This window comes from Canis lupus, chromosome 19 (assembly GCF_048164855.1).
Source record: "Canis lupus baileyi chromosome 19, mCanLup2.hap1, whole genome shotgun sequence".
NCBI lineage: Eukaryota > Metazoa > Chordata > Mammalia > Carnivora > Canidae > Canis > Canis lupus.
In genome coordinates this window covers 58,984,645-59,010,334 of record NC_132856.1, presented here as the reverse complement: position 1 = coordinate 59,010,334, position 25,690 = coordinate 58,984,645, and the positions used below count along the sequence as shown (strand labels likewise).

At 64.0% G+C, this 25,690-nt stretch overlaps 1 protein-coding gene across 15 annotated transcripts in view; it reads right to left on the bottom strand.

The window, feature by feature from the left end:
• Positions 1 to 25,690, bottom strand: part of TCF3 (transcription factor 3) — a 30,337-nt gene that overhangs the window by 1,602 nt on the left and 3,045 nt on the right. For 3 of the 15 annotated variants that reach the window (XM_072788029.1, XM_072788030.1, XM_072788031.1), the window contains exons 3-18: positions 23,953 to 24,025; positions 12,628 to 12,701; positions 12,329 to 12,407; positions 10,430 to 10,497; positions 9,247 to 9,376; positions 8,522 to 8,571; positions 7,508 to 7,610; positions 7,256 to 7,425; positions 7,044 to 7,176; positions 6,531 to 6,589; positions 6,351 to 6,429; positions 5,627 to 5,700; positions 5,210 to 5,371; positions 5,010 to 5,130; positions 1,850 to 1,985; positions 1,453 to 1,648 (exon numbers count right to left, since the gene is read on the bottom strand). In XM_072788029.1, coding sequence (XP_072644130.1) covers positions 1,474 to 1,648; positions 1,850 to 1,985; positions 5,010 to 5,130; positions 5,210 to 5,371; positions 5,627 to 5,700; positions 6,351 to 6,429; positions 6,531 to 6,589; positions 7,044 to 7,176; positions 7,256 to 7,425; positions 7,508 to 7,610; positions 8,522 to 8,571; positions 9,247 to 9,376; positions 10,430 to 10,497; positions 12,329 to 12,407; positions 12,628 to 12,701; positions 23,953 to 24,025 — 1,686 coding nt within the window. In that variant the 3' untranslated portion in view covers positions 1,453 to 1,473. Of the gene's footprint in view, positions 1 to 1,452; positions 1,689 to 1,849; positions 1,986 to 5,009; positions 5,131 to 5,209; positions 5,372 to 5,626; positions 5,701 to 6,350; positions 6,430 to 6,530; positions 6,590 to 7,043; positions 7,177 to 7,255; positions 7,426 to 7,507; positions 7,611 to 8,521; positions 8,572 to 9,246; positions 9,377 to 10,429; positions 10,498 to 12,328; positions 12,408 to 12,627; positions 12,702 to 23,952; positions 24,026 to 25,690 lie in introns of those variants that run through there. The other 12 variants (XM_072788026.1, XM_072788027.1, XM_072788019.1 and 9 more) reach the window with 7 other exon arrangements.

Below are 25,690 nucleotides of genomic sequence, written 5' to 3'. Positions count from 1 at the left end.
GGCAGAGACGACTTCGGCTCAGGGGGCCAAGGCCTGGCCCCCGCCCCCAACCCCCGTGCCGGCTCTGGGGGGCTCTGGGCTGGGAGCATCGGCTCCTCACTGCCGCCAACAACCCCATTTGGCCCTGGGTCGGGGAGGCTACCGGGCCCTGGTCACAGAGACTCTGGGACAGCTCAGGCACCTGCCACAAGGTCCAGACCCTGGCTTGAACCCTATGGACTGTGTAGCCACACGGCTTGGCGCAGGGGACTGCTCTGTGTCCGATCCTCGGTGGGATGGGGGCAAACTGCCATCAGGACAGCTGCACATCTGGTCTCGGGGACTGTGGAACAGTGCGGGGAAGGCCTGGTCCCGGTGCGCGCCCGAGGCTGAGGAGGGGCCGAGGCACTTGCATGTGAGCAGCTTCGGGGTGCCCTGTCCTGCTCTCGCAGCGGGGGGGCTGCTGCTGCCCCTGCCCGCCCACCCACCCCTGGGCCTGAGCGGATCCCGCCAGGTGGCGGCGGCGGCCCCCGGAGCCCAGGACAAGCGCGCAGACCAAACTGACAGGCCTGAGGCTGGTGCACCCCTTGGTCCCCTTTCGTCCCTCAAGTCCCAACTGGGGGGCTTTGGGGGAGGAAAGACCCCAAGGTCGCAGCCCTGCCATCCGGGGCTTGGGCAGCAAGTGCGAGGTAGGGAGGGGCTGCCGTGGAAGCGGAGAGGTGGATGGGCTGGGATGGGGGGAGCGCGAGAGGCAGAGAGCAGAGAGGTGGGCGCGGGGAACACGGCGGGGTGCCCACACCATCACGGAAACACGGAACCCTCAGAGCTGAGGGGACAGCAGGCCGGGTGGGCTAGGGCCCCAGCTCCGGTCCAAGCGACAGCGCTGCAGGAGAGAAAGGGTTAACGGGCGCGCAGGCAGGGGAGGCGTTAAGGAGCTGAGCTGGGGAGCCAAGTCACAGGGGGGACTTTCTGGATCCTCACCCAGCCCTGAGAAACGGGGTCGGGGGGACGAACCCCACCTGTAGATGGGGGCTGACGGGCTCAAGTGGCCCCACAAGGATGTGTCTGCTCAGAGCGACAGTGACCTTTGGCTCCAGGGCACGTGGGCTTCAGGCAGGGGACTACAGCCTTTCCCAGAAAGGAGGGCTGGGGTGGGTGGGAGTCCCTGGGGTCCAGGGATGGCGTTCAGAGCCAAGTGCCCCCGTCTGCAGAGCTAGGGGGCCAAAGAGTGTCATCTTCCCACCTGTAGAGGGGACACTGGGGCCAGGCTAGGCGGCCCAGTGGTCAGAGAGGGAACAGGGACTGTGGTGGGGGAGGTCACAGCGGGCAGGGTGGTCACTGCAGGGAGAGGCCACAGCAAGGAGGACGGTCATGGCAGGAGGGGGATAGTCACAGCAGGGGAGGCTGGCTCCAGAAAGTGGGGTGAGAGCGAGGGCGGCAGTGGCGGGGGAGGGGAGCGGCGCCCCCACTGACCTCGCACCTGCTGCTCCAGATTCAGGATGACCGACACGGCCTGGTGCAGGATGAGCAGTTTGGTCTGGGGCTTCTCACTGTTGAGGTGCAGCTGGCACATGCGCCCCAGCTCCTTAAAAGCCTCATTGATGTCTCGGACCCGCAGCCGCTCCCGCGCGTTATTGGCCACCCGGCGCTCCTTCTCCCGCTCAGCCTTCTGCTCTGGGGGGAGAAGGTCGTCCTCGTCCTCGTCCGGGCTATGGGGGGGGGGGCCCGGGGGGCCAGAGGGAGACAGTGAGGCGGGGGGGCAGGCGGGGGGCCCGCCGACAGCCTCGCGGTGTGGGCGCCGTGTGTGTGCGTGTGCGTGTGCGTGCGTCCTGACGGGCAGGGCGGGGCGGGGGCTGAGGAGGGCTGGCACCTGGTCCGGGTCCGGGGGGGCTTCAACTCCTTCTTCTCCTCCTCTGAGTTGTCGGCCACTGACGCATTCTCCTCGTCCTCCTTCTCCTCCCGTTTGATCTCACTGGCACCTGAGACGGCCCCAGCACGCCCAAGTCCTGCAACAGGCCTGGGGTCAGGGTCTGGGGCACCTCCAGGACCACTCAACAAATCTCACTTGCCCCTTAAAATGATTTCTCTTGAGAAATCCGGGCCTTCACTTGCAAAACAAACAAACAAACAAAAAAACCCAAAAAACAAAACCCACAAAACAGTAGTAAAACAGAAAACACTCCTGGAATCAAGTCCCTACCTCACGCTACACAGTCAACAATTCCAAATAAAGATCTGACAACCTTTAGAAGAAAAGTAGAAATTTTGCTGTGATTCAGAAGTCTGGACTATTTTCTAAAACACTAAATGGGCTGTTTTCAGAGGAAGAAACAAACTGATTAATTAAGAATTTTTGACTACCAGGATACCACCAAGAAAATAATACACCACAAGAAAGAAAACACTGGTCTTGTATAAACAAGTGAAGGACTGATCTTCACAATATGTAAAAAGCTCCTACAAATCAGTAAGAAAAACAGGAAAATAGTGAAAGTTCCCAAGCAGTCGATTCATAGAAAAGGAGGCAGATATGACCCCGTGGAAATCTGTTTATGCCCAGAAAGTAGGAAATGCAAATTGGGATCCAGTAAGTCAGTGAGTTGGTGAAACAGCAGGGCCCAACAACCTGAAGTCCTGCCCGTGGAAGGGAAGTTGGCACAGCCAGTTTGGGAATGCCTGGCATCATCTGGAGAAGGTGGATACACATGTACCCCCAAACCCCACAACCTGGAATCGCACCGGAGAAGCTCAAGCACATGCACCAGGAGACACATTCCAGAAAGCACCCGGCACAAACGTAGAGTTGGAAACAACCTAAGGCTCCACATCTGGGCCTGGGCCCACCCCCTCAGCCACCAGCAGCAAGAGGGTCCTCACCCCGAGGTGAAACGCACCAGCCGACGCCACTTCTACAGAAGCCCTTTGTTTTTGTTTTGTTTTTTTTTTTAAAGATTTTTATTTATCTATTCACTAGAAACAGAGAGAGAGGCAGAGACCCAGGCAGAGGGAGAAGCAGGCTCCACGCAGGGAGCCCAACGTGGGACTCAGTCCCGGGTCTCCAGGATCACACCTCGGGCGGAAAGCGGCACTAAACCGCTAAACCGCTGAGCTGCCTGGGCCGCCCTACAGAAGCCCTTTGAAAGTGATGCTGAACTCTACACTGTGATAATAATGTCGGACCAGGAATGGGGCCTGGGCTTGGCAACAGATGACCCGGAATGACAGGGGAGGACAGAGGGGAGGGGAGGACAGGGGAGGGAAGAGGAGGGGAGGGGAGAGGAGTGAAGTGGAAGGGAAAGAAGGGGAGGGGAGTGGAAGGGAGGGGAAGGGAATGGAGAAGAGGGGAGGATAAAGGAGGAGAGGAGAGGGGAGAGGAGTGGAAGGAAGGAAGGAGAGGGGAGGGGGGCAGCCCGGGTGGCTCAGCGGTTTAGCGCCGCCTTCAGCCCAGGGCCTGATCCTGATCCTGGAGACTGGGAATCGAGTCCTACATCCGGCCCTGCAAGAAGCCTGCTTCTCCCTCTGCCTGTGTCTCTGCCTCTATGTGTGTTTGTGTGTGTGTGTGTGTGTGTGTGTGTGTGATAAATAAATAAAATCTTAACAAAAAAAAAAAGGAAGGAGAGGGGAGGGAATGGAGAGGGAGGAAAGGGAGTAGAAAGGAGGGGAGAGGAGGGGAGAGGATGGGAGGAAAAGGGAGGAGAGGAGACGGGAGAGGAGGGGAGAGGGCAGGGGAGAGGAGGGGAGGGCAAGGGAGGAGGAGAACCTGCGGTAAGAGGTTCAGGTCAGGGAACCCTGGCCCCATAAAGGGACACAGGGCATCCCGGGCAGCGTGAGGGGTCAAGGAGCAGGCCTGCCCCCACCCCGAGCTCCCCAGGGGTGACGCCTGTGGTGGCCGGAGGTGCCCCAGAAGAGACCCTGGGTGCAGACCAATGCTGGTGTCAAACTCAGGCTGGTGCTGAGCGGGTGGGGGGTCCTGAGCAGGACGGAGAACCTGTGGGAGCATCTGGGGGCTCCGGACACTGGGCAGCATACACATGCCTGCAGGGAGGCCCCAAGCCATCCCCCGCCGCGGCCATCAGCGTCTGCACCCCCGGCCCCACTGACACGAGCGCAGCCCCAGCCCCGAGCCCCCGCGGACCTGTCCCCACCTCATCCCTCCAGCCCTGTGCAAAGTGCCATCACCCGCTTGGGTCTTTTCCCCGTAAAATTTGTGCCCATGCGACCGGCCCCCACCTCAGGAGCCTGGCGAGCCTGCCCGGGGTCCCAGCTCTGAGCCCTGCCGTGTGCCCTGGACGCCCGGGCCTCGCCCTGAACCCCAGACCCGAATCCACCTGCACGGACTCTGTGCCTGCAGAACAGGACTCAACCCGCCGCTTCTGGTGCCCGCATCACCCGGCTCCCCGGTCTCCCCGTGGCTCCCAGAGGGCGCCTGTAGGCCTGGCAGGTCCCTGTTCTGCCCGCGGCCCTCCAAGGCACCCAGGTCCTCCCCTGTCCCCAGGACCCCATGTGACCTGCCCTGTCACCTCCCTGACGTCACCATCTCTCTCCATTTCCCTCACCCAACGTAGGGCCCTCACTCCTCCTCCAGCATCTGGGACGTGGTCCTGTCCCAGGGCCTTTGCACATGCTTCACTCAAGAGCCTGTCTGCTCCTCCCCAGCCCTGCCCAAATGTCACGATCTTGCCCCCCAACCATCTTTACACCTACGAACACCCCCACAGCCCTCCCCATTCCCCCCAGCACCCCTCCTTACGTAGTCCACTGCTGGCCACCCCCAGGGGCAAGCTTTTTCCTTCCCCGTTTCCTGCCCACTGCCTACAGAAGCGCCAAGCGCACAGTGGATGCTGAGTGGAGAACACTTCAGTGGTGAGGCCGGGCTCTGGCTCCTTCAGGAAGGAACCACCGGGCTGAGCTGACCCCTCAAGGGCCCCCACCCAGCACCTGGCACAGGGCAGCCCCGGCCGGGCCTGCACGGGGTCAGGGTACAGGTGACCCCCGGGCCAGCTGCCCCCCAGCCTCGCGCCGAGGCTTACCACTGTAGGAGTCTGGTGGCCGGGTGAGGTCAGGCAGGGCGCCGGGCTGGCTGGGAAGGCCGACGTGGTTGTGCAAGAGGCCGCTGGCCGAGAGGGCGTCATCCGAGTGGCCGCCTCCCACCTGCGGACGGGTGAGCAGGTGCGTGGTCAGGGCCGGCCGGCCGTCACCCCCGCCTGGCCCGGCCGCAGGCAGCACTCACCAGGCCAGTGTGTCGCCCGGCCAGCGGCAAGACGGGGCCAGTGAAGCTGGGGGCCAGCGCTCCGTGGCCAGGGAGCAGCCCATGCACGTCCGCCGCAGCGCCCACCGCGTGGCTGCGCAGCACGTGGATGGCCTCATCCAGGTGGTCTTCCATCTTGTTCTGCTGCGGGCCAAGGGGGCGGGAGGCGGTCAGGGTGTGGGCCGTGGGTCCCCAAGGCCACGGTCACGGCTTCAACCTCACACCCAACGAGTACCCATCAAGGGGCAACTGCCCGTGAGCTCCGCCCGCCCCCTCCCCAGGCATGCTGTCCCTGGGCCCACACGTACCCCATACCTCGTGGCCCAGACCGCACCCTGGGCGCAGGCCCCCACCAGGGACCGCCCCCACCCAGCCCTGGAACCGGGGCAGGAAGCTCACCAGGCTGTGGAGACCCCCGTCATAGCTGGGCGATAAGGCACCGGGGGCTCCTGGTCGGGGCCACTGCGACGTCCCTGCAGGGGAGGGGGCGAGTCAACAGGGCCTCTGAGGCTGGCAGGGGGCGCGCAAGGGGCCTTGATGCCTAGGCCCGCCACACGGGGGCGCCCCTGCCCGCAGGGCCCCTGGGCTCAGCCCTGCCCAGGCCAGCCAGTTAGGGGAGCCCCGGGGAATCGGGCTCCCACGGCCACGACCCACACCCACCTCCCGGGGAAGGCAGCCCAGCGGCACAGCGGTAGGTGTCCCAGAGGCCCGCCTGCCCTACCAGCGGTGCGGCCAGCGCAGGGCACAGGTTCACCCCAGGGGCCCCGCATGGCTCAGGGAGGGGCCAGGATTCCTGCCCACGGGGTTCCTAGTAAAACCACCTGGCCTTCCAGAAACTTCCCCATGAGCTGATCCCCAGGTAGATGGTCTCGGGGATAGGAGAACCTTGGCCCCTTTGGCAGAACTCAAGGCAGGGCACGCCGTTGGTGCCGACTATATACGGGCTGGACAGATGCCAACGTGTCTGTGCTCCGGAGTCCTGTTAGGCTGGCTCCTGGCCTCTATGTCCTGCCCCTGCTGGATCCCACAAGCCCGGGGACGGCTAGTCCACCCAGCTCTCCACCCACCCAGGGCCGCAGGCACCAGATGTAGCCCCTGCCCCTCCCCAGCACCCCACACAGACCTGCTAGGCCCTGGGGGGAGCCCACGGGGGTCGAGGGACTGGAGGAGAAGTTATTGCTTGAGTGATCCGGGGAGTAGATCTGCAACAGGGAGGAGGCAGGGCCACCAGACAGGTGGTCAGGGGCCAGCCTCCTGGGCTCACCAGCCTAGCCACCCTGCCAGCCCCAGTCCCACGCCTCACCGAGGCCAACGCCTTCCCGAGGGCATCCCCAGAGCTGCCGGCAGTTGTCCCGCGGGAGCCTGGGAGGTAGAGAGAGGTGAAGCCCAACCTCAGGGACGTGGCGTCCCAGCAGCCCGGCCCAGCTGGCGGGCAGCTCCTGAGCTCAGCTGGGTAACGGCCTGGGGTCCTGCCTCCTGCCTCCACGGAGGCTCCAGTGACAGGCAGGCGGCAGGACCCGGGAGCGACTTCCCTTGGAGCCCCCGAGCCAGGGACCCCAGCAAATCGCCTTCTGTCCCTGTGACTCCAATGGTGGGAGCGTGGCTCTGGGAGCCCCTCCCTGCCCAGATGCGAAGTGGGGACCCAATCTTCAGAGGACCATTTACAAACATCACAGGTACGGCCTGAGGAAGCCGGGCTGGTGTGTAGGGCAGGCCCAGGGGAGGAAGGGCACACGTGACAAGGCCCGACGCCTGCACCCTGCCAGGGGTCCAGCCCGGGGGCTGCATCTGGAAGTGGGGTTAAGGGGGCCAGTACCCATGAGGCCGTCGGCCCCGCTGACGGGGGGCGTGTGGCTGGAGACACTGGCGTAGGCGGCTGCGGGGCCCGAGGAGAAGGTGGACACTGCCGGGAGCCCGCCGTTCACCTCTGCTCCGTGTAGCTGGTAGCCCTGCGGGTGGGGACGGGGTCACAGGGGCCCGACAGGGCGCTGCCCACACGCCCACCCCCGCCCCCTCACACGGGCCTACCATGCGCTCGTGCTGGTGCAGGCTGCCGAACCCTCCGCTGCTGCCACTACCCACGGAGCTGCCACCAGCTGGCGGGAGGGGCAGGGGCGATGAGCCCCCACCCAGCATGGGGCCAAAGCCCGCCTGGCCCGAGGGACTCCAGAGCTCGGCCGAAGGGTGTAGGCTGCCATCTGTGGGGGCAGACGGTGAGGTGGGCGGGGGGCAGAGGTACCCGGAGCCCTGCCCCAACCATCTCCGGGGACCCCCACGAACCTGCCATGTAGAAGGGGGTGGGATAGGCGCTGCCAGGGGTCTTGGCGGACGGGTAGGCAGCCGTGTCCCTGCCGTAGTCATCACCTGAGCTGGAGGGGTACACCTGCCGGCAGGCCCATGAGGTCAGGAGGGGGCTGGGAGGGACCGGCCCCTGCCCCCAGGCCTGCCCTCCACGCGGTCCTCTGCTGCTCTAACACATCCCCTGCGCCAGCACGGGAGGCTCTGGTGGCAGCGGCTCTCCCGCCCGCGCTCCAGCCCTGGGCCTCCTCGATCCATCAGAGCCGCGCTGTGACGCTGCAGCCCTTCCCTCTGCCCCGGGTCCTGGGACCCCCAGCAGCCTGGACGCGGGGCCCCACGTTCACACTGTGCCCTGGCTGCCCCAGACCAGCAGGGAGTTTCCAGGATCCCGCCAACCGGGGCTGGCACGGCCTGGAGCTGAGGCCGGCGGGGAGTGCCTGGCCTGGTGCTAGAGCAGGACGGGGTGGGTGCGGGGGGTCCGGTCAGGCTCAGACAGGGAGAGCAGGGAGTCAACGGGATCCCGAACCAGATCTTCAGAGCCTGACCGGCACCACCAGCTGCAGAGCAGAGCGCCCACCTGACTGACTCTGGGCTGACTGCAATCCGGGTCACGCACGGGGCTGTGCCTGGCGTGGGGGCTCCGGGTCCTGGAGGCCAGCGGAGCCAGGTGGAGCGGTGGCCAAGCCGGGGACCCTAGCAGACCGCCTTCTCTCCCCATGACCCAACCTTGGGACCCAGTGCCATGCACTGGGGCTGACACCCTGCCAGGGGCCAGGCAGCGGGGCAGGGATGCGGGGAGAGGTGGGGACCCCGTTCCCGAGGTGCTTGGCCACCAGTAACATCCCGCTCTCCTACAGCAGGACTGTGAGCTGGACCGAGGAGGAACTTCCCAGGGGCCCTTGGAGCCGCAGCCCTGGGGCAGAAGTCACCCCCAGCGGAGAGGCCCCCAAGCCCACGCCCCTGGCCTGCGGGACCCCACTGCGGCCCACCACTCACCGAGGACGGGAGACCGGGCGGCACCTTCCGGACCTTCTTGGGCTGCGTGTCTGTCGGGGCCAGAGGAGCGGTGAGATGGGCGAGGCTGGCTCCTGCCCCCCAGGTGGGACGCGGGGTCGGGGGCCCACCCTGTGCCTCGGACAAGAGACCCTGAGCTTCCCGGGAGTGAAACAACCGGAGTGAGGTCTCAGGGGCGTCCATACGGTCTGCAGGGTGGAGCGGGGTGGGGTCCGCGGCCCCAGAGCCAGGCCTCCGTGCGGCCCTCCCTGTGCTCCCACAGCCACGCCTCACACCTGCCCGTGGGGCGTGGGTCCCGTGCTCGGCAGGACCCCTCCACGCGGCCCTCCCCAAGGCTGCTGGCCGAGCTCCTGGGGCCACTGGCAGGCAGTGTAGCCGCCTCCCCTCGGGTTCTAGAAGCCAGGGCCCTCCTCGTGGACTATCGAGGTCCTGGTTCCTGCGTTTGCGTAAGCGCCGTTTAGAATGCCCCCACCCCCCCACACACAAAATAGAATGCCCCACGCACAGGGCCAAATCCAGGGGAGAGCCCGTCCAGCGTGAGTCCCAGCGTGACGGCCTCGAGCAGAGCCAACAGCGGACAAGGACAGCGGAAGGCCACCGCCCGAGCTCACACGACCCCGCCTGGCACCTCGGCTCCTCGCTCCCTGAGCCCCGCGTCCCCCACCAGCCTGCACGGCCAGGCCCCCCGCCCTGGGCCCCCCACTCACCCAGTCCGCTGTCCGCGGCTCTCCGCCGAGGGTGGCCGGGGTAGGAGTAATACTGGGAGCCGCCCTTGGTGCCTGAAGGGGACAGGGGCCCGGGGCTGCCGAGGGCCAGCTCGCTGGGCAGGAAGCCAGCCTGGGGGACGAGAGGGCGAAGTCGTCAGGACGGCGGGGCTGCCACGCCACGGCCAAGGCGGGGGCTGCTCACACCCTTGTGGGGGGTGACGGGCACCCTCTGCAGGACCCCACCCTGCCCGCCCGGGACGTTCCCGTGACCTACGATACTCCCAACCACAAGCCACTGGCTCTTTCTCTGAACAAAGCCTGACTAAGGAAAACTCTCGTGACAGCCTCGCAACCTCCACAGCAGGAGGCTCAACACGCTAAACCCGCGTCGAGCTGTCGAGCAAACCTGCTTGCCTCACTGCACGTCTCTTTTAAGGTAAACGGTCTGGCCCCACTAGCTCAATGTGAGATGAGCTTCCTTTCCTCGGGAGCAAAGGGAGTGGCGTTCAAGCCAGTCCTGCAGCTCGACTGAGCAGCAGCGCCATGCCGCAGCCTTCTGGTCTACAAGACGGGCACAGGGTGTTGTGGAGACAGGGGGCACCCTGGGGGCTCCCTTCGCACAAGGCCTGTACCCGGTTGGCACTTGATCCAAGCGCTACCAATCTGGATGCGACACTGTGAGCAAACAGGTGGCACCTCCTGGGACGAGGCCTGGCCACACCAAGGGGATCACGCTGACGAGTCACTGTCCACCCCCCACTCCCCCCCTCCCCAGCCTCTCCGCCTGTGGGGTGGGCTCCCTGGGAGGGCACGGGGGGAGGGATCAGGGCCTCCGAGCTACCAGGCTGGCCTCGGCATCCCCACCTGCCCCTCAGGGGTGGGCATGGTCTCTCGGGCCCCTCCAGCTGTGGAGAGCTTGCAGCCTGGACCCCAGGTCTAGGAGTCCCGGGGTGGGGCTGTGGCCTCCCCAGCATTCCCCTTGCCCCGTCCACACCCAGCTGGCCAGCCTGGCCCAGGGCCCGTCCTCCCGCAATGGACCGCACTGGGCTCGCCGGGGAACCTGCTGCAGATCAGAAGAGGGGAAAAGGCGGTGGGGAAGGCGAGGGACTGCAGCCTCCACAGCCTCTCCAGACTCAGCGGACCCAGGCTGCCGACGGGCCACGGCCGCAGACACGAGCCTCACCTGACTCAAGCCGCCAACACCCGTGTCTCTCCCAAAGGTGCCGTACGCGCTGCGCTCAGTGCCCTTGCCTGGAAGAGGAAAGACTCACTGGGGTCCGACCCCACACCAGGCACCAAGACGACTCTGGTGGGACGCTGGCCTCCCCCTCAGCCGGGGCACAAGCAGGGGTCAGGACAGACACCGTCCCAGCGTGACCTTCAGAGAACTCGCTGAACCACCAGGCCCCCGCGTGTCCTGCCAAGGCGCGCACAGCAGCAGCTGATCCTGCCGCCCCTCTCCTCATGCAGTCCTGGGGCATCATTCCCCGGGGAGCTGGGCTCCCGTGCACCCGTGAGGTCCAGCACCTGGGCCCTGGGCTGCACCCCCAGCTCCCAGCCAGCGGTCAGCTGGGTGAGAAAGGGCCTTTCCCCCGTGTGGGTGGTGAGGACGCAGCCCAGCCACCAGCACCAGTGCAGAAGGATGCCTGGATCTAGCCTCACCTGAAGCAGAGGCCCTGGATCAATCAGCACCAGGGGATTCAGCCTTAAGATGGGTGCTGGTGTCCGCAGAGGGCGGACCAGTACCAGCATTGACGTGAGCAAGAAACTCAGGTGCTTGGCCAACTGATTACAATTGCTCTCAAACTAAGACAGAAAATCTCCCGTTTCTTTATCATGAAATTACAATTTTGGCCAAACTCTTAGAGCAGGTGCTGGTGGGGGCCCGGGGGGCAGGGCTTCGTGGGCTGTGCCCCAGTCCCACCTCCCATGAGCCTCCAAGGGCAGGCAATCCTGGGCCTATGGAAGAATCAGTAAACCAGGGAGTAAAGGGCAGTGGGGGACGGGGGGAGGCGCCCGCGCTTCCTTCCTCCCAGGGTCAGCATAGGACGCAGGGCAGGCGCGCTCAGCCACAGCTCCGGGCTCGATCCAGGAAGGTGGCTTCCCCTCCCAGACTCTTAGCTGCAAATGTCGGGTGTTGGGGCTCAGACCCTGTACACAGCAGGCACCAAACAGGGGCTTCCTGAGCAGCAGGATGAGGGTGGCAAGGAGAGGAAGTGGAGGTTCCACGGGGGGACCCTGTGCAGCCCGCGAGCCTGGCACAGAGAAGGTACCTAACGCACGCGCTGGGCCCGCACGTCAGGGAGACCACACGGGCGGGGGAGACGGTACAAAGCCCAGGGAGGCCCGCACTGCACCCACCTCCCTGCCAGCCCGCGGGCAGGGCCTGGACGCCACAGGGCGGGCCTGGGACCCAGCTGGACTCTGGGCCCTGCTGACCAGGCCCGGCCGTGGGAAACCGCCCGCACCAGGAAGGAGCGGGAGGAAGGAACAGGCTGAAGGGAACCGGAGGCCCTGCAGGTGTACAGGCCACCCCAGGCCACCCGAGGGGCCGGCCCTCGCCCTTCTGGCCAACCAATGAGCACAGGCTCCTGCTGCACAGTATGTCCTTGGACCCTGCCCCCACCCCCCAGGGCACCATGCCTGCCTATCCAGCTCCCACCCCACACCCAGTCACGGGGACCTGCTCAGCCACCCACCCGGGCAGGCCCCGATGGTCCCAGAGGCTGAGCCTCCGCCGGCCCCAAGAAGCACAGAGCCCTGGACGCGTCCCTCCGCACTGACCCTCAGCCTGCCCGTCTGCAGGTGGGGGAGGCTGTGGGGCCCTGGGAGCTGGGCAAGGCCTCGTCACCTGGCACACAGAAGGTCTTCGTGGATCCTGGTGGGAGGGACTCAAGCCCAGGCCTGCCTGAATCCTGACTCACGGCCAGCAGCTCTGACCACCTCCTGGGGTTGCCAGGATTCCCGAGCCCACACTCCCGTGGGCAGCAGGCCACAGCCTCCTATACCCAATGCTCTGGGAGAACCCAGTGAAGCACGAGCACGAGGGGAGGGGGCCGCACCGCACCGCGCAGACACTCACCTCCAAGCCCGGGGCCCAGGAATGTGGATGAAGAGAGGCTGCCGTGGGGCTCACTGAAGTGAGTGCCGTCACCGTAGGTCTGTGGAGGCAGATGGGCGTGAGGGGTGCTGGGGAGATGAGCTCCAGGGGGCAGGCGTGCTCTTGAGTGTTCCAGGCAGGACCTGAACCCACATCTCCGAGCCCGCTGCCCCGGGAGACCAGATTGGCATCTGACTTCCCGCCCATGAGCTTCAGTTTCCCATATACGTCCTACACCAGAGCAGTGAGCCCAGGGCTCGGGCCTCCTGGAGGCTCCTTACCCGGCTGGGGTCAAAGGAGGAGCTGTTCTGGTCGCCGGCGCCCCAGGAGCCCGAGCTGGGCCGGTCCTCCAGACCTGCGGGCCAACAGAACAGAGTTAGGCTTACCCTCGCTGCCTCCCTGCTCTGAAGCCTGCTGTGGCTCCCGGCACCCCAGGGAGAAGCCCTCCCGCAACTGAGCAGGCCTCCCGGGTCCTCCTGACCCAGCCTGGCCTTGGGGTCCCTCTGGCCTCACCCAGCCCCTACCCTGCTCGTATTTTAACTGTCAGTGGGGCGCCAGGCTGGCTCGGTCGGAGGAGCGTGCAACTCTTGACCTAACGATTGCTAGGTTCGAGCCCCAAGGTGACTGTAGACATCGCATAAAAATAAAAATCTTAAATCTTAAAAAACGCAATAAAACAAACAACTATCATTGCTGGGAAGCGCCTCAGACACCCTATCATTTAGCATGTCTTCAGGCCCACAGTTCCAAAAACAATCTTACCAGCTGCCTGTGCTGGCAAACTCCTACCCATCCATCAAAGCCCCAGCCACGATGCACACCCTGGGCAGAGCCCTCACTCTCAGAGCCTGCTCCCCCCAGCACATAGTTTCTCCCTCTGGTCCAGCCATGACCCCAAGGAACTGGGGCACCTGTATCAAGCTCAATCTCTCCTGACCCTACAAGAAAGGGCATGAGGGCACCATGAAAGGGTGAGCAGTGATTAAGGTCTGACCTCAGGGAAGTGGGAGTCTCTCCCTTCCCATCACGGGTGGGGATTCAGGAGGTGGAGTCACTCCATTGTTGAAATAACAGCACAGCTGCCACTACCTTCCAGGCCCAGGCTGCGGCGTCAGGGAGCAGGGAGCAGGGGGGCCCCGGAGAGGAGAGGCCCACAGCACAGCAGGGGGGTGCAGCAGCGGGGCAGAGGGGCTGGGTCTGGAGCAGGGGGTGGGGCAGGGTGGGACCCTTATCTCCCCCAACACTCGCGGGCACCACCCAGGGCTCCCCACCCAGTAGGCAGAGCCAGCGGGGGCTGGGCTGGCTCCATCCACCAGACACAAGGCCACACGGCCTGACACCTGCGGAGCAGACCCCGGCCCCCCGAGGGCCCCAGCGCCACGCCTGGGTCCTGTTTCCATCCTCCGCGGACAGGGGATGAACACGGCCCGCGTCAGGGTCAGGCCGGGGAGGGATGGGCTGGAGGGACCCGCGCCAGCCCGCAGTGCGACCCCACCAGCGGGACTCTGGGGAGGCGGCCAGCCCACCCGCCCTCCCCCACTCAGCTTTACCAGAAACTTCATTCAAATTTCATACTGTTACGATGCCTTTGTGTTAATCATCATCCCCCCAAACTAGTGTTTAATTGCTGCCTGATTTGCATAACGGCGCATATTAATCCCTCACCCTAATGCATATTCATACATCACATTTAGATTTTATTTTCTAATCAAAAATTTCCAACGTGATTGCAGTGGGGGGCTGCCTTTGCTAGAGCTGGGGGGGGGCCATGACCCCAGCAGGGGCTCCTGTGGTCCCGGGATCTATGCAGTATTTGCCACCAGGTTTGGGGCATGTGCACAGAAAACAGAGAGGCCGGTGAGGCACGAGTGACCCTGCGCACGGTACCTGCAGCCCAAGCCTCAGCCTCCCCTATACCCACATGCCTGCTGCCTCTTCTGGAGCAGCCCCCACCCCGTGGCCATCCACAGTTCACCCCTGGCAGTGCCACGGGGAAGCCACGTCGCATAAGCACAGCAGACCAGGTCTGAGGACGACTCCAACTGGGCACCTGCAGCCCAACCCCTGCAGGGCCTGGTGGCATGAAGGGCACCCCGGGGCCTGGGGACTCCCACCCACGGGGGCTCCCAAGTTCCCAGCAGATGCAACCAGGTCTGCCGCGGCCCATGGGGAGGAAGCCCGCACCAGCCCCTGGCCTCCCCTCTTCTCAAGATGTCAAAAATAGAGACGGCCCCTCCCCCGTCACTCCACCACCGGTTATTAACCCCCCCACCGATTAATGGTACATTTTAATAACCACTATGAATATTCATACAGAATATTCACATTCCATATTCATGTTCTAATTAAAATGTACAAATAGAATAAAGCATTGCCGTCGGGATGTAATCTTTCTGGGCCTTTTTTCAAGAAAGGCTGCGTGTTTCCTGCTGGCAGTGATGGCGGCGGCGGCCAGGACAGTGTGGGTAGAGGGTGCCCTGCCAGGGCCCACGCCACGGAGCTCCAGGGCCACTGAGGGGGAACAAGCCACCCACTGGCCCAGGCTGCTGTGACAGAGAAGCAGGGACACCGCAGAGTGGGGGGCACCACCCAAGCCTGGTCCCTGGTCCCAGCTGGCCCTTGCCTGAAGACCTGGGGGCTTGGGGCTGGGCTGGGAGGCCCCCTTGACCAGGGCTGGATCCTCCCGGGCCTGTGTCCAGGAGCCCCACGGCACCCATCCGGTCCCCCCGCCCGACCCTGTCACGCAGGGCTGCTCGGTCTCTAAGTGGGGCCGGCATGACTGATGGAAGGTACTTCCAATCCTGTGGGATCTTTAAAACACGTAAGCGTGGGTGACCACGTGTGGCTTGCAGCCGCGGTGCTGGACACCATGACCCCACAACCCAGAGACCGAAATAGTAACAACAAAACCATCACTTCAGGCGCCGCAACTGCATCTAAAACACGTTGACGATGTCTGGGAACGACTCCCCAGCGAGTGCTCAGAGGTCTCTCTTCTTGCAGACCTTCAGGAGGCCAGTGGGACACAGAGCTCTCCCTCTGGCCCTTCCCTCTCAGTTAAAATCCCCCCAAATCCAGGGGGCGGGTCAGCCAGCCCCACCTGTGTGCGACACTGAGGGGCTTGTGGAGGGGAAAGAGCGACACCAGTTTGCTTTTCGGGGCAACCCTTCCTCGGCTGGGCCTGTGGACTCCCACAAGCCAGGGGAGGCCTCTCTTCCAGGATTGGGGGGGGCAACATTTTCCTTTAAGATTTATTTATTTGGGGTAGGGGAGAGCCTTGAGCCGACAACACGCTGAATGTGGAGCCTGACGTGGGGCTCAATCCCTCGGTCCTGAGAACACGACCTGAACCAAAACCAAGGGTCAGATGCTCAACCTACTGAGCCTCCCAATCCCAGGTCCCTGGGAGTCAACTTTTAAATTCCTGTATCATTTCGAAATTAGGAGGGAAGCTGCAAGGGGCATGGCAGGCCGTGCCCGGAACCTGGCTCACTCGGCCCGTGTTCCTGCCTCTCTGCTGTCCTCCTGTGCCCTCTGTTCACACGCAAGAATGCTTCCCTTCCCAATGTGCATAACTTCAAATCTCAGTAAGTTCTCCATGGCTGGCCATGGCCAGGACAGGCCGAGGGCCCGGAGCCCAGGCGGCGTCCACCCGAGCCTGGGGGGCCCGGCAAGACCCGTGAGCCAGCAGATCGCAGGCAGGAGAGGAAATGAGCAGAGGCCACACCCACCCTAAGAGCAAGAGGACCTCCAAACCGGGGGCTTTCCTCCCAGCCCAACCCCCCGGGCCCCCGGAGCAACGACCCACAGCCCCAGGGGCTTCCCCGCGGCAGAGGCCTCAGGAGGGTCCCACAAAGACATGCTAACCCACAGAGAACTGGGCCCCCGCAGCTACAGAGGTGCCCTCCCCTCCCCCGTGAACTTCAGATCCGTGACCCAAGTGCTTCAGCCCACTTCAGGCTCCAGGGGACCCGTGTGGTCCTGAGTCGGGGTGGGGCAACCTGCCCCCAATGAGCTCAGAAGCCAGGCTGGGGCCCCTGCAGGGAACGGAATACAGACATGCGTGGGACACCAGAGACGGATGGTTCCTCCCGCAAACAGGGGACTGGAGGCAGCAGCCCCAGGTGCCCTCAGAGATCACGGAGCGAGCGGCGCTGCTGGAGGAAAGACTGGAGAGAAAACAGCGAGAAGACGGCAAAGCACGCAGAGCGGAGCCCACAAACCCACAGGAGACGGCGAAGGGCAGCAACCCACAGGAAGGGCGCTCGGGCCGGAGGGACAGGGCCCCGAGGCCACACACGGCGGGACCCAGCCTCACTCCAAGCGGGCAGAGCGGACTGCACGTTTGAGCGGTGGCCGCCAAGGGCACCAGGGGGACACCCAGGGCGCTCCGCCAGCACCGGCTGGGGTCGTGCTCCCGGGATCCTGGGATGTGGCCTGCATCGGGCCCCCTGCTCCGCGGGGAGTCTGGTCTCTCTCCCTCTGCCTGCTGCTCCCACGCTCTCTCCCTCCATGTACATAAAATATTTAAAAAAAAAAAAAAAAAGGGATCCCTGGGTGGCGCAGCGGTTTGGCGCCTGCCTTTGGCCCAGGGCGCGATCCTGGAGACCCGGGATCGAATCCCCATATCAGGCTCCCGATGCATGGAGCTTGCTTCTCCCTCTGCCTGTGTCTCTGCCTCTCTCTCTCTCTCTCTGTGACTATCATAAGTAAATAAATAAAAATTAAAAAAAAAAACAAAAAAAAAAACAGGGATCCCTGGGTGGCTCAGCGTTTTGGCGCCTGCCTTTGTCCCAGGGCGCGATCCCGGAGACCCGGGATCGAATCCCACGTCGGGCTCCTGGTGCATGGAGCCTGCTTCTCCCTCTGCCTGTGTCTCTCTCTGCCTCTTTCTCTCTCTCTCTCTGTGACTATCATAAATAAATAAATAAATAAATACATACATACATACATACATACATACAGGAGGATCCCCAGGTGGCTCAGCAGTTTGGTGCCTGCCTTAGGCCCAGGGCGTGATCCTGGAATTCCGGGATCGAGTCCCACGTCGGGCTCCCTGCATGGAGCCTGCTTCTCCCTCTGCCTGTCTCTCTCTCTCCCTCCCTCTCCCTCCCCATCTCTGTCTCTCACGAATAAATAAATAAAATCTTAAAAAAAAAAAAAAGGAGGGAACAGAACAGGAAACGTGCGCACACGTGCTCCTGACTGTCCAGGCCGGGCGAGGGCGCACATAGCCCCGCGCTGCTCGGCCAGGAGGGAGAAGGGAGGCGGGCGGGCCGTGCTGGGCGCACAGCTGCCTCAACAGGAGGGCGCTGCAGACCGCGGGGCGTGGGTGGCCGCCACGGAGCCCAGACGCGGAGCCAGAGCAGGGAGGCTGGCGAGCCGCCCTCCCCGAGTCCTTCCAGCAGCAGCCCTCCTGGCTCTGCAGACGAGGGAGCAGTGGCGGAGAGAGGCAAGGTCACCTGCTCAGGGCCCCTCTGTGGCCACGGGGTGGACGCACCAACCGATGGGCGCAGATTGTCATGAAGACAAACCCTGTGTCCTGCAAGGGGTGGTCTATGTACGCCCCTCAGCAGGCGGACGGGCGCATCCCCGCACCACCTGCAGGACTCGGGTCTGACCCCCAGGTGGAAGCAGGAGGCTCCTGCCCCATTACCCCCCAGCCTGAAAACCACCCCCCGCAGAGCTCACCCAGGGAAGGCACACGCACAGCTCCGGCCCAGCGCCTCGGCGGCCTCACGCACACACCAGGCAACCCGGTGAGAAGGGGTGGGAAGGCCCGCATCCCAGGCCCAGGCCGACGGCCACGCTCTCACGGATGACGGGCTGGACTGGGAGGGACACCCCCCTGCCCTGAGCTCCACGAGCCCGGGGCCCCTGCACACGCTTGTGGAGATGGGGCGCTGCTCCTGCTGACACAGGACACAGACGTCACGGCTGCACGTCCCGCTGAGCGAGGACACATGTGCGACAACAGCAGGCCCCCCACCAGGGCGGCAGGCTCTGGGTCTTCCCAGCAGGGCCAGGGCTCCAGCCGCGCACCGACTCTGTACTGATGACCTTGAAATGACGCAGGTCACAGGCGCTCGCCCCCAGCCCAGAAATCTCCAAAGGAATTGGAGACTCGACAGAAACGTTTTTTAACAGAAAGTACCAAATGTCTCTCAAAACTAACAGAAAACCACATTACTGCAGCCACCAGGCCCCAGCGAACAACACAGCTCCAAAGGAAAAGCGTGACCCGCACAGCAGGCCCCAAACAGGAGGACACCGGTGCGCCGGCCCTCGGTCCAACACCAAACACCAACCAACCACAGGTTTGGAGAAGGGAGGAGCAGAGCCGTTCGACGGACGGACGCCAGTTTGGCCAGGAAGCGTGTTCCCCACACGAAGATCGACAGAGGGGCTCAGAGGCAGCCGAGTCAGAGAACAGGACGTGGAGCTGAGCGTGCACCGTGCCACCTGTGGCTCAGGGACCACGAGCATGCACCCCAGCCACGTTACCACATCTAGGAAAACACGGCGTTGACCAGAGGCACAGACGAAACGGCAACCGGAATCCCTGCAGAAGAGGGCACGAAGGGTAACAGGGTGGCGGGCCGGTCCCCGCGCCAGGGACGTCCTGCTCCTCGCTCCTCAGAGCCTGTTCCCGGGAGGTGGGGTCAGGAGCACTGCCCAGGGACCCACAGAAGCCCCCGGCCCACAGGACCCAGGCCACGGATGGCGTGCAGGGGGCAGACCACACCGGGCGAGAGGCATGTCCTGCGGGAGGACGCGCCCGGGGACAGTGCCAGGACGTGGAGAGGACAGCAAGAGCACACTTGCTGTGGACGCCAGCTGGGACCAGAGGGAAGCCACCCGACAGGAGGACCTACCTCCAGGCGCCCCCCGCCCCCCTGAAGCATGGTCCTGCCCTCAAGCCCAAGAGCATATGCGGGGTGCTTGCTTCTGGCAACACCGATGGCTGTGCAAGGGCCAAAGGGGCCTGCGCGGGGACGGCCGCACGGGTCAGCTACAGAAGCACACCCAGGAAGGGCGCAACAGTGAAGGGACGTCAGGAGGAGCCAAGCAGCGGGCGGGGCGGCGACGGCCTCCAGAGCACAGCACGGAGGCTCCTCGAGGCCCTAGGGCACCCCCAGCACACGACTCGTACTTCAGTTTCCAGGGTTTCTCCTCAAAGCTATTCGGGTTAAAAGAGAACCTCAACAGACGCGGGAGAAACCGGATTCTGACCTCAGGAAACTGCAGTGGAGACGGACAGTTCCTCCCCAGTCAGCTGCCAAGTGGACACTGCAGCAAACCCCAACAGGTTTTCCCTTCGGGGCAGAGACACGCGGGATTGTCCCCATGATCACGACACCAAACCTGCGGGTGTGAACACGTGGGGGGCCCTGCGAAGGCACAGGAGGGGCGGGACCCCGACACACCACAAACGGCCACGGGGGGGCACCGGGGCAGGAACAGATGGAAAGGCAACAGCAGGGTGCGAGGTCCCAGCTGCCTGTCCCCCGGGAGGCGCCCTTCAGAGCAGGAGGCCTGTCCCCGGGGGCTCCCACGTCCCCTCGGCCCACAGCTCCAGGCACCCTGCAGGCCGTGCCCGTGCCCGCATGCGCGCTGGCTTCCCTCCGCTCCATCAGGCTTCCTACTTTGTTCTACTCTGTCCCGGTTTTACCGCCCTCTTCTCACACAGCACAGTTCACACCCGAGTCTGTCTTACTCCTGTTTTCACTGTGACCCACATGCGTGTGCTTCCCTAGAGGGGGTGTGTCCGGCCACGTGCTTCTGCGGAGGGCAGGCGTGCCCCGGAGTCACCGGGGGCACTTCCTGCAGGCCCCGGCCCAGCCCCGCCGTCAGCCGTCAGCTGCAGGGCCGGGGAGCCGTCGTGCGCACACTATCGTTTCCCAGGTGAGGTTGTCTGCCTCCCACTTATCTTATCTCTCGTGTCTCTGCTGTGCCAAGGCCTCCCGTCGTGTGCTCCTCGCTCCTCCGCCCTCCTGCATCTTGTGCCGTACGCTCCTCTCTCCTCAGCCTGAACTAACAAGGAGCAGGTGCATTCGTGACGCTCACAGCCACACTCACTGCTGAGTGAGGATTTGATTCCTAAAGATTTTTCAGAAATGGCACCAAGGCTGGAACGCCATAAACAAAAAAATGTGACACCATAAAAATTTAATCAGTAAAACACTACAAGACCGATTAAAAATCTCCATCGTTAACAAGTTACAAACAAAGTTAGGATAAACCCTGGGTGGCGCAGCGGTTTGGCGCCTGCCTTTGGCCCAGGGCGCGATCCTGAAGACCCAGGATCGAATCCCACGTCGGGCTCCCGGTGCATGGAGCCTGCTTCTCCCTCTGCCTGTGTCTCTGCCTCTCTCTCTCTCTCTCTCTCTGTGATTATCATAAATCAATAAAAATTTAAAAAAGAAAAAAAAAACCTGCAACACAGACCACGAAAGACTAGTAACATCCTTCCTATGTGAAGAGCTCTTGCAAATCAAGAAGAGCAACACAGGACAGGAGTAAAGGACGCCGCAGGCAGCCATGCTGGGGGTGACTTGGGATGGATACGAACCTCACCAGAAGTGCAACAATAATCTTGCTTCTTTCCCCAACCTGTGAGGACTGAAGACTCAAACAATCCCGGTTTGGTGCCTGGAACACGTGCTCAAGAACCATCAACGTAAATCACGGTTGATACGTAGCATTACTGCTGTCGTTAAACTCAGTAGGCAGCCGCGGACACAGCCAACAACCCACACGCACGGGCTCCGGGGAATTCTCAGCGAGGAAAGCCAGTCTCACAAGGGTACACGCCACGTGGCTGCACACATTCTTGACAAGACAAAACCGTTGAGCTGGAGATCAGCAAGTCGGTAGCCGCCAGGGTTGGGGGGGCGGGGGTGCCAGCAGTTCTGCATCTGGACTGTGGCGGTTAACGGCACTCCACGTGGGATGAGACTGCGTGGAAGCCCCATGCGCACGTACGCAGACACGAGCACAGAGAGATCTGAACCACGTCTGGAAGGTACCAGGGCGGCTCCCATGCTAGGGGCAGGCAGGAGGTCACTGCTGGGGGCAGGGGACCTGACCTCTCCCTACAGGTCTTTGCAACTTCCTGTCAATCTGCAATGATGCGGCAAAAGTCCATCAATCCCACAAAAAGGGAGAAATGAGTGAGGCTCAAAATAATGACACAAAATTCATCAAAAAGAAACTCATGACCAATAATCTTTTGAACACAGATCACCCGTTGTCAGTGATGCAAACGGCCCTGAAACGGCATAACCTTGTCACCGCTCCAGCGGGAGGACAGGTGTGAAGACCTGTGCTGGCCAAGGGGCCGGCCGGAGGGATGCTCACCAGAGCCCAGCCCCGCGTGACGAACCCGCCCGACGCCGGGGCAGACAGGCCCCGCAGAGACCCCGGGCACCACGGGGAAAGCTGCTCAGAAAGGACCCCCAGGAGAGGCCCCTCTGGCAGGCCCGCAGGCTCTGCCCGGAGTCCTGGTGGCCTCAGACCCCGCGGTGACTACAGACGATGCAGTTACGTGACCCTGTGCCTCGAGGTCGCCCAAGAGGGAGGGACCAGAAAGCTTTCTCCCTGTGTGCGGCCCCGACGCAGACACCAAGCAGACCCTCCGGCTCCGGGGCTTCCACCTCCCCGCGCCCCAGCGTCCGAAGCAGCCGGGCTGCCAACCTCCGGACCCCAGGCAGGGTCGCCCGCGCTGGGAGCAGCCGGCCACGCAGTGGGCTGCTGACTTTCTAACAGGAAGGGCCCCCTGCGACCCACGGGGAGGAAGAGCCGACCATGAACAGCCACCAGACCCTGGAGGGGCGCCAGGCTGGCGGGGACCCCCGTGAGCACATGCGACCCCAAGGAGGATGACCGGCCTGCTCGGGAAGGGGTGACTGGGCCCAGGAGGGAGAAGCCATCAGGGCCCAAGCCCAGGGCCCGAGGCTCCCAGGCCTGACGCTGGGCTCAGGCAGGGCCAGGAGGGCTCCCCCAAGACGCCCCCACGCCTCCAGCTGAGCAGTACACACACCCCCAGACTCGCTGAATCATCCGGCCACGGGCAAGCACCCTTTATGAATGAAGAAATGGAGGCTCCCGGTCACACTACTTGGCACAGGTGACACGGGATCTGGTGCCTGTGGGGCAGCGAGGGAGGGCCCTTGTGCTCAGGCGGGGGGTTGACGGCTTAAACTGGACCTGGTTGGTGGTCCCCAGCGGCACACCAGGGGGGTCTCCCAGGAACCACCACACCCCGTCCCTCCTAAGAAAATGCAGCCTGACGTTGGGGGGGGTGGGGAACGATAAGACGAGCTGTCCCCAGCCAAAGGCCCCGGGCAGGGCCAGACGTGGGGCAACTTGGAGGGCCCCTCCCCAGGAGCCATGGCTTTAGTCTTTGGGGCCACCGCCCAGGCGGACCCTGCAGGAAGACAGAGTCCCGGGGTAGAGACCCCCATGGCCCGACCCTCTGCCCGATGCAGCCAAAAGCTCGCACCCCAGCTCCTGGGAGACGTTTCCAGGGGGAGGGCCAGGCCTGTGGGGATTTCCACAGCTCGGGCAGGACTGTCCAGCCCTGCGGCCACTTCCTCAGGCGGAGGGGAAGGCCGGCGTGGGGGGACGGACATGATACAACGTCCCTCCCCTGCGGCGGTGCCCAAGCACAACCCACCCTGAACCCCCCCCCAGAGCCCACTGGACACCCCCAGCGGCACCCGCAGACAGCTCTGAGAAAGAACCGTCTGTTCTGAATCCCAGGGTCCTGGAACACCACACGCCCGATACTGAGACCCCAAAGAGATGCGGGATCCACAGGGTGGCAGGAGGTCCTGGGCTCCCCCAATCCCACCCACAACCAGGGTGGGCTCCCCGAAGTACCCAGGGCAGTCCTCTCTGCCCACAGCCCTGCAGGGCTCCCAGCTCCCTGGGATAAAAGCCCAAACCTTCCAGACACCCTAAGGCCCTGTAGCACTGCCCTGTCCCCTCTCTGCCCTCTCCTCTCTCTCACTCACTCTGCTCTGGGCACACAGGCCTCCTTGCTCTTCTTCCCACACACCAGGCCCGGTTCTGCCCCAGGACCTTTGCACGGGCTATGCCCACTGCCTTGAACCCCCCTCAAGGCTCTGCTCAAACAGCATTTCCTCGGAGTTGGCCCCCAACTCCCTTGGCTCTGTGGCAGCGTTCCCCCCTGCTGCTGTGCAGCCTGGGCCCTGTGCTAGGCCGTTCAGCAGGAAGAAACGGTCTGTGCTCCCCCTGCCGTGTCTTGGACCCCTCGTGCCCGATAGTGGGGGCCGATTCATCCAAGTTTGCCAGAGCTATTCCTAGAATGAATGCTGAAAATCGCAGGGCCCAGAATAACCCTGGGTGCTCAGCAGGATGCTCCGTCAGCCCGGCGCCGGTCCCGTATACAGCAGGCACATACTACACACCGGAAGTAAAACCAGCCAGCAGCTGGGCCTCTCCCCAACATGCAAGTAGGCCCAAGTCAGGAGGCCTGGGTGCTAGCACCCCCGGCTCTCAGCTTCCCCTCATGCTGGAGCCCACAGCCCCAGCCCCACCCCGGCCGCCCAGCCCACCACACCCGCACCCCACGATCCTACCTGAGCCTCCAAACTGGGCGCCAGCCAGGGAGGCGGGCCGGCCCTTGCCGTTGGCCACCGGCAGCGGGAACATCTGTGGGGAGAGAGAGAGAAGCTGGGCGCGCGTGCCAGGACGGGCCCCGCCTGCGGCTCCCAGCCCCCCGGAGACCCCGGAAACAGCCTGCTGCCAGCAACAGGAAATCGGGCACAACTCAAAACCCCGCGTGGAGATGCCGGCTGGCCACCACGCAGCGTGCGACTCTGGATCTTGGTCACGAGTTCGAGCCCCACTCGAGCAGAGTTTACTTCAAAAACAAGACTAGAAAATAACTGCCGTTTCGGAGCCAGAGTAACCGACTCCCGCGCCGAAGACCGTTTACCTGCTCTTGGAAACGACGCAGTTCCGCGTATCCCTCAGCTTTAGGGAACATTTACGCTCCCGGGGCCGCAGCAGCGAATCCGCTGCGAGAACCGCCTCTGGCCCGAGCCCCGGCGCTGAGTGGCGGGCATGGGGGGAGGAGGGCCGTGACCTGGTCAGTGTCCCCCCCGGGGTCCTCGTCACACCTGCCCTCGGGAGGCACTGAGGCCCAGAAGGACAGGAAGCTGGAGGGACCTGGGAAAGGGTGCCCCCCACCCCCGCCCCAGTTTACCCAAACCCACCGTATTAAGTCCCTCGGGATTAAGCAGCTTAGCGGCCCGAGCCGGGAAACCGAACATCAACAAGCCCCGCAGCCACACGGAAGCACACACGCCCCCCCCCCGCCCCACGGTCCACGCTACGGGTCCCATCTGGAGCCCGGACTCGGGGCGGGGGGCTCCGGGTGGCTGCCAGGAGGTGGGGCATGGGGCCCACGGGCAAGCCCCGGGAGACCCAGGATGTGGGGCCCTGCGCCCACGGACCCGTCCACAGGAGGGAAATGGAGGCCCCAGGCTCACCTGGCCGGGCAGGCGCAGGGGCTCATGGGAGGGGCGCAGCCCGGCCGGAAGCAGGTTCGCACTGGGTCTGCACCCTCTCAGGGGCGTGGCTGCGCTCACTCAACTGGCCCAGCCTCCCCAAGGCCCCGGGCTCCCAGTTAGGGTCTGGTCCCACCGGGGAAACTGAGGCCTGCACTGGGGGGAAGGGTGGTGGCCTGAACCATGACCAGAACCAACAGGACGCCAGGCCTGGGGGTGTGCGGGCCCCATCTCAAGCCTGGGTTTTGTCCTCTAAGATACCAAGGGCCGTGCTGACGTGGCACCTGCCACCAGGGACACCGGGCCACGTCAGCCCTGTCACTGCCCCTCGTCCTCAGGCCCTCAGTCTTCCCCTCTGTGACATGGACTCAGGACCCGACCCCACAGGACCCCAAACCCCAAGCGCACAAGGGCATCGTGGGCACACAGAGAGGTGCCTCTGCAGGGGAGCGAGCGCCCAGTGGGGTCGGCCAGCCGCGGCCCCGGGGAAGCGCCCCAGGCAAGCACCGGCCTGCAGCGCCACCCCGGCGAGTCCCGGAGCCCACGTGCCCTCTGCACCCCGACGAGCTTCTGTCCTGATGGGGGCTCAGGGCCTGGCCCGAGCAGCTCGGACGCCTCGGTGGAGCGGCCGCCCTGCCCGCTGCTCACGGGACCGGTCCCCGCAGCACCGCCCTCCGCGACCTCCTCTCGGTCTGAGACCAAGCTGTTTTACAAAATGATCCACTCGGGTTCTCTGCGGCAGGACGGGTTCTCTGCGGCAGGACGCAGGGAGCAGCGACAAGGGGACGGAGGTGATGAAAGAGGA